The sequence below is a fragment of the Pseudorca crassidens genome, chromosome 8 (assembly GCF_039906515.1).
Source record: "Pseudorca crassidens isolate mPseCra1 chromosome 8, mPseCra1.hap1, whole genome shotgun sequence".
NCBI classification, from domain to species: Eukaryota; Metazoa; Chordata; class Mammalia; order Artiodactyla; family Delphinidae; genus Pseudorca; species Pseudorca crassidens.
Genome location: NC_090303.1, coordinates 21,139,200 through 21,152,073, shown reverse-complemented (window position 1 = coordinate 21,152,073; position 12,874 = coordinate 21,139,200). Strand labels below are relative to the sequence as shown.

General features: G+C 39.2%; 1 protein-coding gene across 4 annotated transcripts in view; it reads right to left on the bottom strand.

Annotated features, from left to right (window-relative positions):
* RELN (reelin) overlaps positions 1 to 12,874 on the bottom strand; it is a 521,022-nt gene that overhangs the window by 217,933 nt on the left and 290,215 nt on the right. For all 4 annotated transcript variants that reach the window (XM_067745999.1, XM_067746000.1, XM_067746001.1 and 1 more), the window contains exon 10: positions 10,736 to 10,976. In XM_067745999.1, coding sequence (XP_067602100.1) covers positions 10,736 to 10,976 — 241 coding nt within the window. The remainder of the gene's footprint in view (positions 1 to 10,735; positions 10,977 to 12,874) is intronic.

Here is a 12,874-nt window from a genome sequence, read left to right as displayed (position 1 = left end):
TTGTCTGTAGGGATCAACTTAACTTTCAGAGCATCTGAAGTTTTCAGACTGGCCTCCTCAAATTAAGGCCAAGAATGCCAGGCGCAATGTGGGAGGCTGCAAGATACTGAGGAACAGAAGGGCTGGTGCTTTATAATACAATGTAGTTGGCTTTGAAAATCAAAGCTGTTTGATCTTGGAGAAGCCACTTAACCTCTCTGAGCCTCTATATTTTCATCTGTGAAATGGGGCAATTGTGAGGATTAGATGAGATAGTGTTAAGTAACATGCTTATTCTAAAGACTGATGAATCTTAGGAAATCAGTAAATGCTAATTCCCTTCCTTCTTTCGTCCCCTATCTTCATTCATTTATTTAAAAAACCTTACCTTAATGAGTGCCGCTATGCAAATAATTGGGCTATGTGCTGTGCTAAGTACAAAGATGATGGGTAATGTTACTATGTTTTGGATGTTCAGACAGAATAAAATAAATTTCACATTGAATAACGTATTAACTTAATTAGTGATTAAACGTGTCAGCTTCAGACCATAAACAAACAAGAAAAGGGTGCATAGTCAAGGAGGCTCTGGGGATTTGTTTGGTTATTTTTAGTAGAATTTATCGAAATTATTTGTTTCTGTGTTACTGCCACTCTTGTCATGGTGATTTGGCTCAATTCCATGTTTCACTAATGCTATTCCACATTAATTACTGTACAAATAGGCTGCATTGGGGGGAAATTGTGAAAAGCACACTACTTACGTTTAACCCTTCATCCCCAAAGTACTCTTATTAGCTTAAAATATATTCTGGCTCATTCTACAATATCATGTAGCCACCTCTTGGGGGAAACATGACAATAAGAGCAATGCAATCCAAAGTGAAGAACATCCCAAGCAAAGGGAATTTACAGAGACAGCATGCAATTAACCAAGTTGGAATCTGGCCAGAAAATCATAGGTAACATTCCGATTCTTAATGGAAAAAGACGTGGGAACATGGTCTCGCCACAAGTCTTACTGAGCTCAGGTTTATCCTCATTAGAAAGCCGGTACTCAAATCCCTCAAGTTACAGACCAGATAGTTTCCAGTACAGCGATTTGCAAAGCACATTTCTGGAAAGCATATCTGATTTCCTCCTGTTTGTCCTTACATTCTAAAAAAGGAAAATCACTGAATGGATTTTTTAAACCTTTTTCTGGGGTGCCCAATTCATGGAAGACAAGTTAGGCATTATAGTAGGCAGATACTGTTCTGCCAGGGGATTATATTCCCAAAAAGCACATTTAAAAATAAATTCTGCTTTGAATGTGATCACCCCTTTCACCATTTGTCTTTGACTTTTTTCACTAGCCTTGACTTGTGTTAAGACTACATTTTCAGGCAAATAAATTTACATTTTTTTCATAATTTGGATATTATAACCTTTATTCTCCATTAATGATTCAACAGTTTGTGACAATAGTATTAGACAGGTGACAGCAGAATTCCAGAATGAAAGCTCCGATTTTTATTCAGGACTGGAGATCTGCCTAGTGTCCACTGGGACAAGGAATTTGGCAAATGCATAATGTACAAGAGCTATAAGAAAATTAATAGACTCTCTTGCTCTGACTTAATTCTTCTCCTTAATGGGTTGTTGAGTCACCTGATGGCTGTTGTCTTCATTAGGGCCTTTTGGTGTTTGTTCAACTAGGAAAATTGACACTATCATTGGATATTTATCAACAGTAAATGGAGGAGAGAGGAAGCAGTCTAAGTGAAAGTAGAAATACTTCTAAATTCTGTATACTTAGTTACTCCCAATCCTTGGCACACATCTGCAAAATTTAATAATTTACTTTTTAAGAAAATTTCTTTTAAATACATTTGAGCACAGCCTATTCTAAAGGACAAACCTTCACAACAGAATCTGTGACATTTAGTACTGATTTACTTCTCAACACAAGTTGACATAAAAGTGTAAAAGGAGTAATCTGGAATTCTTTGCTATCCATACAATGAACTAGGGTAATAAATAGAAAAAGATTAGCAGATACAGGCACAGAAATCAGAGTGGGAAGATTTCTTAAAAATAAAAAAATACGAGGAACAGCCCATATCTCCTAGTGATCTGCACTTAATCTGTGAGTCAACTCCAGAGTTGACAGAAGCCAGTGATTTATGCCTTTGCAAGCTGAGGGTAACCAGGCTAGCTGAGCAGATATGAACATTTATTAACAGTGAGTGAGCAAAGTGTGCTCTCTCTTTCTCTCTCTCTCTCTCACACACATGCAGATATCAAGGAGTTGTGGATGATTCCTGCTTTCAAAATACAAATTTTGGCTGCCACCAAAGATGGGAGTGAACAAACAAACAAAATGAAGCAGCTGCTTGACCAATATTTACATCCATGGCATATTGATCCATCTGGAAATTCTGCTTCATTGGGTACTATTAAAAGATGAAGAAAACAGAAAAAAACAAAAACCAAAAAATCTGCTCATAGCTCTGTCCAAATCATTTGTTCCTGGGTTCTCCTCTGAGTACTTTCCTGACCTTTGCAGCTCTTCTCTCTAAGAGTGAGTTACAGAAAGCAGGTAGCTGTAGCAGCTCCAGCCTGACCCTTTAAAATCCTACATTTAGTGTTTTTCTTTGAACTTGAAATTAAGGACATTTTCAGATTGCAGGATGTGTTTTTGAGGAGTTGGGAAGAGATGACTTTGATGGATTTGTCCAGATGTTTCAAGAATGACTAAGGACAATTAAGCACTAAGTACTCAGGGTCTTCACAGACATGCAATGTTCCCCTACCACAGATATAAAACTTGGAGGATAAGGCCTTCCTCATAGTGCTGGCACCTACAGATGATTCATGAAATGTCACCATTATTACTGCTGCTGCTGCTGCTACTACTTATAATTATGGTTATTATTATTTATTATCCAGTATCCATGCTACTCAATGGAGATGGACATGAGAATCCTACCCAAGGTGAAACATTGATTCTTGATTCTATATGTCTTAAATGGAAGGGGCCAAAACATTCATTTCCCTTAAACCTTGATGACAAAACCAAGACCGTCTGCAATGAGTTGGAGCACCAGAAGTTGCCCTGAGATTAATCATTCCCCCATTTCAGGCAGGAAGAACGTGCCTCCCACTATTAAATGTGGCAAAACACCCACAGCCATCTGATAGAGAGCAGTGCTGTCAGGGGATGGCAGCTGTGGCAGCAACAGCCAATTCTAGCAACTGCAAATGATGGACTAACAGAGTATATTCCGTATCTTTAGAATAGACACAACTGACACAAATAATTCTTGATTAGGTTAGAAATTGTATATAAAAGTAATTTAAAAAAAGGATGCAATATTCTGTAAAAGAAGGAAATACCATCGTAACTAATAATGAAGGCAGGTGTTTCACTGTCAAGTGGGTTCAGGCTCCTTGCCTTGCTGAGTCCACAATGGACCTGCTGTGGAGACTGCTAATGAGGCTGGTGCTGTGGCTAGCTTTCTGACTTGCGGTACTAGACTTATTGGCATTCAGACCCCCACCTATTTGGTTATGAACAGAGGCCTGCTTAGGGATTCATGGGAAATAAAAAAATTATGATGGTAATTAGAAGCACGATAAGAATGTGGTGCCCCTTTTCTTCCACGTGGGCAGGTTCTCTGGGAAAACACTGGAAGCTGAGTCAGGCAAGGCCATGACCTTGTAAAGAGAATGGAGGAGAAACACAGACAGCTGTCTAGGAAGAACATATTAATTCTGTAACCTCTTACAGTCCTCTTCAGCTTACCAATACAAATAAAAAAGTGCAACAAACATAAGGTCGGGTTCTACATTAAAAGCCGATACTGTTAGACATCTACTTCCTATTAATTACTAAAGAGCCAACAGATGGTAATGGCCTTCTACCAGCCCAGGGCAGATTTAAACTGGTGACCTATAATTGCAGTTCTCTAGATCACATAACTCCTTAAGTTAATTACTCCATTTGGTCTTCTATCATTCTGCCCTACTTGAGATAAACAAGGACAGGCTCAGATGAAATGAATTAAATAGTACCAAAGAAATTGAAAAAAAAATCTCAAGAAGATAAGGAGAAATATGTACTATGAATGCCAGTGACTCATTTTTATATTTCCTATTTGACCTGCCACCCTCAAACATTATTTTCAACATCAACTGGACACTTTACGTACTCACTACTCTCTATTACCTTATTTTAGGAACGGTAGCACTTAAAAAATCACTTGTTGTTAATAAAGGAAACTATTAATATTATAATTACATGAATGTCATTTCAACTTAATTCCAGTGGAAACTATTTCTTATTTTGATTGCCAAAGTTACACCTACGGGCAATACTTGTGTCCAACCTAATCAATTTACTGCATTTGATTTTGATATTACTTTAATGACATATAAGGATGACATAATTTGTGAGTTCTGTATTTTTTCGATCGTTATCTCTCCCCACTGTAGCTACCAGCTCAATCCTTTTGCCTTTTACATATTTTTCTCCATATTCACTTCCCTGTAGAGTTTATTTGTTCTCAAAGTTTTCAGTGAAGAGGACACATACTTATTAGTCCTTTATATATGCCAGGCACTGTTCTAAGGGTTTTACATGTATCTTCTTATTTAATTATCACAACATGAGATGGATACTATTACTATCCCTGTTACAGGTGAGGACGCCAAGGAACCAAGAGGTTAAATAACTTGCCCAAAACCACATGGACAATAGACTGTGAAACCAAGTTAAGCCCATTTTCTTAACAGTTGTGCTATATCCAGTCCCATTCACAATATTTTTAGCTGCCTGCATGTCATCGCTGAATATAAAATTTATTTTCTTTCCCCACAAACTAGAGCTTGATATTTTTTCAGCTTTTCATTCGTTCAATTAGCACAATGTATCATGTACCAATACTGGAGATTCAAAAATGGTAGAAACAGTTCCTGAGCTTAAGAAGCTAACACGCTAAACAGGGAAACAGAAACATAACCACAAAGCAATGTTGTAAACACTCTCATAGATGTATATTTACAGCATAACAGAATGTTGAAATGGAACTAGGTTAGTGTTGGATTTGGTTAAGGTGCCAAGAAAATAGGTAGCAACTGCTCCACATTCCAAAGAGAGGTGATGGACCAACTATAAGGACTTAGCAAAAGAGGCGGTAAAATGGCTTAGCCACTTACTCAAATTGAGAGCACACAAGCCTGAAGCTGAAGTATGTAGGCAGCTGGAAAGCAGAGACATGATTCCTTTAGAGAGGGCTGTTGGTGAACTGTGGGTCACACCCATGCCCTCGTCAGGGGAGGAGGGTACCTTCCCCTTGCCTCAAGCCTGGTGATCAGGACTTCAAGAACACCCCTTGGAAGGGATGCTCTAAAGGCTTAGACTAGTGCCCGGGGCCGCCTGGCAGGTAGCTGGGTAACAAGAGGGCTGCACTTCAAAGTAATTAACTTCTCTTCTCCCAATGATGGATTCAAGGTGAATGTTTACCATAGACTAGAATTGGGCCCATGCACACAAGAGGCAGTCTGGTTTGTCTAAGATCCTGCCCCCAAGGCCTTCCTGGAGGGGCAAGGAGCCCTTAGCTGAAAGAGGCTCAGGTCATGAGTCAGAGGCCCAGTGGCTAGGAGTGGAAGTAGACATGACCTGAGAGATGTATTGGGGAGCTACAGGTGAGAAATCCCCAGTTCTGGTGAAAAGGAGGGGCATTTCCAAAGAGCTTTTTGGTAGAACCAAGAGAGAGCCAGCTTTGATCACTTGCCAGACCAAGGGATCAATAATTCCGGCTTACAGTGTCTGCCTCTTGATTCTTCTCCTGCCTCCTGACCCAGCCCTGGATAGTTCCGAGGCTAAAACTCATGGCGGTTAGCGAGGAGGGAGAAGGAGCTGACCTCTATCTCTATCCCTACTCAGCAGACCTAAGCTGGAGGAGAGGAGAAGCTATGGGCAAAGCTTGGAGTTTGCATTATTACGGTGAACTATGTGGTATTCGTTATGGAATGGAGACTGGTGACTAAAGTGACTGATTGCTTTTTTGGTCTAACAGTAGTCTGGGGACCTGCCTTAGGTTTGTGCAAAAAGGATAGAGATTTAAAAAGCTGTCTGAGTGAATGTGAATGGTCACTAGCGAGGAAGAAAGAATGTTTTTTTGTAGCCAGTCTCCAACCTCAAGTCCTGCTTATTCAACCTCATGGTTATAGCAGCACAGAGAGGAGCCAGATGTTAACTATGCAAAACTTCACCCAGACAATGACATTTGAACTGGGCCCTGAATGATGCTGGGGAATGACTAGGCATAGAAAAAAGAAAGGTGGAAAAGCACGTCTAAGGGGGTGGGAGTGTGAAATTCTGTGTTGTGTTTGTGAGGCTGGCACACAGGGAAGCAGGAGATGAGGATGAAAAGTTAGGCTGGGCCGAGATTGGAAATCGCCTTGAATTACATGCTAGGGAGTTTGGCTTGTCTCCTCTAGGCCTAAACAGGAAGCCATCAAAGGTCTTGAGTATGGAGGGTGCATGATGTAATTTCTTTTAAGGAATGACCATGTCATTTTTTTGTCAGTGGTGTCCCTTTGTATGATCCTTGGCTCCAACATCCTTGTCACAGGAAGTCTGCTACCATGAAACTGTTGATTTCTCTTTCTTTAGTGTCCCCCTGTTCTCACTCTATTTCACCTTCCCTATAGATTACTGCAAATGCCTCCTACCTCCATATGGAAAATATTTTAATACTCCTTTCTCCTTAAGTTCCCTTTAGGTCAGCAGTGGTGGACCAGTAACTATGATTGTGAAAATAATATCAGCTCTTGTAGTGTGGAAGAAAAGGAAGCAACCAGTGCTTGGCCTGAACTTACTAAATTCTGATGTATCAACATCTGTCACCCAGAGAAAGGAATATATAGTACAAATGGAATAAAGCTGGAGTGAGATCAAGAAATATGAGAAAAACAAGAAGCTTTCAGCCTATAGCCAGAGAATGATGGTGAAGAAAATAGGCAGATAAATTAACAAATAGATGATGGGAAGAAACACAGGACCAATAGGGAGCATGTCAGTTTATATTTACTACTTGTAAGAGCAAAGTTATGTGGAGCTGAGAGTAAGAGTTCTGAAGTTGGATTCTGTATTTGAAACCTGGCTCTGCCACTGGAAAAGGGGCATTCTGGACAAGTTACTCAACACCTCCATGTTCACTTTCCACATCTGTAAAATGGGGCTAATTGAGCAAATTTTTATAGGTTTATAAAGATCAACTATATGAGATTATACATATATAATCTCACACACACATCTGGAAGAGCAAGTCCCTAGAATAATAAGTGAACGATAAAAAGTAGCTGTTCAGACTTCCCAGGTGGCACAGTGGTTAAGAATCTGCCTGCCAATGCAGGGGACACAGGTTCGATCCCTGGTCTGGGAAGATCCCACATGCTGCAGAGCAACTGAGCCCCTGTGCCACAACTACTGAGCCTGCTCTCTAGAGCCCGCGAGCCTCAACTACTGAAGCCCGCATGCCTAGAGCCCGTGCTTCTCAACAAGAGAAGCCACTGCAATGAGAAGCCCGCGCACCGCAACGAAGGGTAGCCCCCGCTCGCCGCAACTAGAGAAAGCCCGCGTGCAGCAATGAAGACCCAACACAGCCAAATAAATAAATAAGTAAATGAGGAAATTGTTCACGTTCAGAGCAATTAAAAAAAAAAAGTAGCTATTATTATTTAACCAAAGGGTATCCTATCTGTGCTTGGACAATTTTCCTTGAATAAACTCTACTTTGTAATGATGCACACTTTTTTGATTGCTGTTAGACTTGATCTTCGATTTAGTTAAGATGTAAACATCTTGGAGAGTTTTAATGAATATAGAAAAGATAACGTATAGGTTGAACAAACAAACACCCTCAAAACTAAAAAGTCCAAAATAAAGCAATGTTCAAAACATGTCCTATGACCAATAGGAACATCGAAATATGCCTTCTAATTGGTTGTATTTGGTTTTCATCTCAGAGGCCACCCGGTAAAGGAACAATATTTGGTGGAGAAATTGCATACAATTTAAATAAACAATTTTTATTTCTAGAACTCCAAATCACTTGGCAAAAGCAATTTTTCATGCTTAAATGTTTGAGCCAAAAAGCAAAAGGTTGGTCATGCAAATGAGTTAAAATGACAAACTCTTAGATTTTATCATTGCACTTATTTGAAATTTTAAAAAGAAATATCAGAGAGACTTCCCTGGTGGCCCAGTGGTTAAGAATCCACCTTCCAATGCAGGGGACGTGGGTTTGATCCCTGGTCGGGGAACTAAGATCCCACATGCCGTGGGGCAACTAAGCCTGCACGCCACAACTACTGAGCCTGCACGCTCTAGAGCCCGCGTACCACAACTACTGAGCCCACACGCCACAACTAGAGAGAAACCTGCACGTTGCAACGAAGAGCCCTCCTGCCACAACGAAAGATCCTGTATGGGGCAACTAAGACCCGATGCAGCCAAATAAATAAATTAATTAAAAGGGAAAAAGAAACATCAGAGAAAAGTTTCTACTTGATAGCCAAAGACCCTTGTATAAATCATTACTACAATGACTTTTTTCTTAGTAGGCCTAGGTAACTAGGCAAGTCTGAAACATGTGATTAGTAAGCTTATGAGTAAGATGAGAGACCACAAAGCAAAAGTATACTCCACACAAAGTTGTAATTTAAGTAACCATTACTATGAAGCAAAACCACACTTCATGCATTTTTATCATGGGTGGTACCAAAGTACAGTGCATTAAGGCACCAAAAAGCTAATTAGATAAGTATAATGATGACTTACAAAACAAGGCATAAAAAGTACATTTATATAGTAACGGGAACTGAGACCAAACAATCACCGATGATTATCACGGGAAAAGGATGTGAATCCCAGGCCCTGAGGTCTCCATGTGTTTCCTGGGTTTCTTCTTGCCAATGTTGAACAGTGACAACAGAAATCCTTCTCTTCATCAAGTAGTAGTGGGATATGACATGGGATATCCTTACAAAGGTTCTTTTCCATACCCATATGAAAGGCATCCATGGACTCTCTTTAAAGGAACCTAAGTTTTAGAGTCTTTGTCAAAACAAATTTCCATAAGGTTTCCTGGGTGTTTTCTCATGCTGAGCAAAGATGATGCCTGTTCCTAATGCTAGTCAATTGGTGTCATTTCATCAACTTAAAACAAAACATCTAGAGTTTGATTTGTTAAGCAACAAGTTATTGTGTCAGGGGAGTTTCCTAAAAAGGTGAAGGTTTTCTAAATAATTTGGAACCATTTTGGACCATGTTTCTAGAATTCAAATAAATTATTCAAAGGAGATGAGCATCTTCGATCTTTATATTCTGCTTGGGACTACTCCTGCGACCTCACCCTCATGCAGCACAGGATTTTTTTTGTACCAGTGAGTCACATTTTAAAAAATTCTCCAATCTGCATCTGTACTGTATTTGTATATACTGGAAACTTCAGAGAGTCCAGTTGAGGGTCTAATGGTATTTTAAAATATTGCCTAGGCACAATTTCTTACTCTACACACTCTCTGGACAGACAAGCTCATGATTTCAATTCTCATTCAAAAGGTTGATAATTGCCAATTTTGGATCTTCCTCTGAGTTTCTGATCCATACATCTAACCTCCCACCAGATGCTGCTTCTTGCCTGCCCCACCCCCCAGGATTATCAAAATCAACATGTCCAAGGTGAATTCAGCTCCTGTAATCCCGTTCCTCTTCCTGTTTCCTGTTTCAACAAATGGCATTGTTGTTGAAACGACGATGCCCAAACCTTGTCCTTGACACCTCCCACTCCATCATCATCTCAGTCAGTCCCCAATCTTCTCCATTTCCTCCTAAAAATCTCTGAATCCATCCATATTTTCCCATCATCTCTCCCCTACTTCTGGTCAATGTGATCACCCATTGGACTACTGTTTGCAGCCTTCTATTTGGTTTTCCTGTATGCACTCTTTCCCTTCCATTCTGTCCTCCAGGCTCGAAGGGATATTTCAAAACTCAGATCTAATTATCTGACTCTTATTCAGAGTACTTCAGCGACTCCCTATCAACTTCAGGATAAAGTTCAAACTCTACAGCAGCTTTCAAGAGCTTTAAGGTTTCATCACTGGCCATATCTTCAGACTTCATCACAAGTCTCAACTCAAAATCTGTTAGACAACTATTTGGAACATTGTCCAAGGCCTCTGCTTTATGCTATCACCTTCCAGCCTTTATGTATGTGATTTATGATTCTAGAAACACTATTCCTCCCTCCTGGCCAATTTGAAATTACCCTTCATTCTCTGCTTGTATCCCTATTCTCCTGGATAGTCTTCTTAATCCCTCAAGTCTGGATTTGGTACTGTATGTTGTATTTCCACAGCACTCTAAACTTTCCTAGCAAATCAACAATGATGCTACTTTGCACATGCATGTTGACATGTCTAACTCCCCCACTAAACTGACAGCCAATGAAGGGAAGAGACATATCTGTCTTTTTGTGTTTATATTCTCTAGGTTCAGCCCAGTACATGGCACCATGGATTCTCAAAAATATTTGTTAAAGGGATAAATAAATGAATGATTTTCCATGCTTACAAGGGAGGGTAAAGTAATATTACCTGTTCTTTTAATAGTGGCTTTAGTAAAACTGTTATCTTTGTACAATTTGGTTTACTGAGCTTTAAGTTTTAGAGGAGAGGAGAAGGAACAAAAGAGAGATCAAACCTTCACTGTAGCTCCTGGGAAGAAAAGCCAGTTGCCCGTGTCTATTGGATCCAGATTATCTTCTAAAACAACTTGTCTGTGAGCTGAGTTGATGACCAGGACGTTATCTAAAGCCCAGCAGGCTTCATATACTTCACCTACTCGGAGATTTTCCTGCTTCCACTGAAACTGGACGTTCTCCCCTTTGGCGTCTTCAGGAAGGTAGAGGATATGGACGATTGTGCTGACATTGGAAGGGGCTCTGGAGAGACGAGAACTGGTGTCACAATAAAGTTCAACAGTGTCCACTTTACTTTTCTTAGAGATCCTTTTTGTTTCTTAATTAAGACTGTGGTTTTCTTATCTTAAAAATATTGTACACATTACAGATTAAATACTAACAATCCCATACCCCTTAAATCTTTTAATACATGCTGATTATTAAGATGTTCGTATTGAGTGATTAAAGTTTAAATAGTAAATGTCTTAATGAGCTTTACGTTTAACACAAGGCAGGCAGTAAGCATATTCAGGCAAGCCAGTAAAGGGATAATTGAAGAGAAAATGGTACACAACTGCCATGGCTCCTGTAAAAAATCAAAGTGTATCCAGCACAGTTTTTTGTGAATGGTAGACACTCAATCTAAAACCATATACTTGGGACTTCCCTTGTGGTCCAGTGGTTAAGACTCTGTGCCTCCATTGCAGGGGGCACATGTTCGATCCCTGGTCGGTGAACTAAGATCCCGCATGCCGTGAGGCCAAAATAAATAAATAAAAGCACTTTAAAAAAAAATAATAAAAATAAAACCATATATTTTTTATGATACTGAGAAGAAAAAAAGGAGAAAAACTATAAAATTATCTTAATTTTAATTCTTATTTTGAAATTTTGCATCTATTAGAGATCATTGTATGCTATATGTTTCATAATCAGTCTTTATGTAATAGTTATTTTATTTCTAGTAACCAGATACATTTTTGTTTTGAAAATGTCAGATTTGCCATGAGAATTAAATGCTCTCATTTTGAATTCTTTAGAATTCCATGCAGACCAGTCTTTAAAAACATGATATAATTTAACATGATTTTTGTATTACATCCGTTACATCTAGGTCCTTTTGCTATATATATATATATATATATTTTTTTTTTTTTTTTTTTTTTTTTTTTTTTTGCGGTACATGGGCCTCTCACTGTTGTGGCCTCTCCCGTTGCGGAGCACAGGCTCCGGACGCGCAGGCTCAGCGGCCATGGCTCACGGGCCCAGCCGCTCCGCAGCATGTGGGATCTTCCCAGACCGGGGCACGAACCCTCTCAACCACTGTGCCACCAGGGAAGCCCTGCTATATAATATTTTTATTAGACACTTTATTCTACTAAAGTAGAAACCTGCTACAGTAAAAATGATGGCTTTAGCCAAGATTAAAAGTAGTACTAAAATACAAACTAGTATAGGGCTTACTATAAATCAGTTTTGAAAGGACTAGAGAAAAGCCATATTTTTCACTCACCAATGAAGCACACAGAAATCCGCAGAATTGTCTGTGCAGGTTATGAATGGTGTACCTTACCTTTGGGGGTAATCAATTCCCCTTTCCTTTAAAATATTTAATGATGACTATGTTTTTAACTTCAAAAAGAATTTAAACTAATGAAGATGCTACATTTTAGTTTTAGGAAGTGATTGAAAATATGTCCACTCTGATCACTAATAGTAAATTTGCATTAAATGAGTATGATAGTTTGGTGCCTGGACTAAAATTGAAAGTCTCATTTAGTGAAAAATAAATGGAATCAACTGAGTGTGATCTTTATATCTTGTAATTAAATGTGTACACTCATTATTTGCCATATCAAAAGCGTGTAGCTGTTTTTCAGCAAGAAACGGCACTACAATTTATCTAAACTATGGTGTATAACTATTAGAGAAAAAATGGAGGCATGAGTAAAACTTCCAATACTTATGCTGCTTTGCTTAAAGCCATTTATATAAATCAGTATTTAATATGAATGCATTTTCATAATAACTACTAGAAATTAGAAGGAAGAGCAAAATGCTCTGTTATAAAATTGGCAAGTGGCACAGCATGTCAGAGCTTGGCTTGTACCAGGTGTCTATAAATAATATCTTATCCTGCCACAGAGGGAGACAATCTA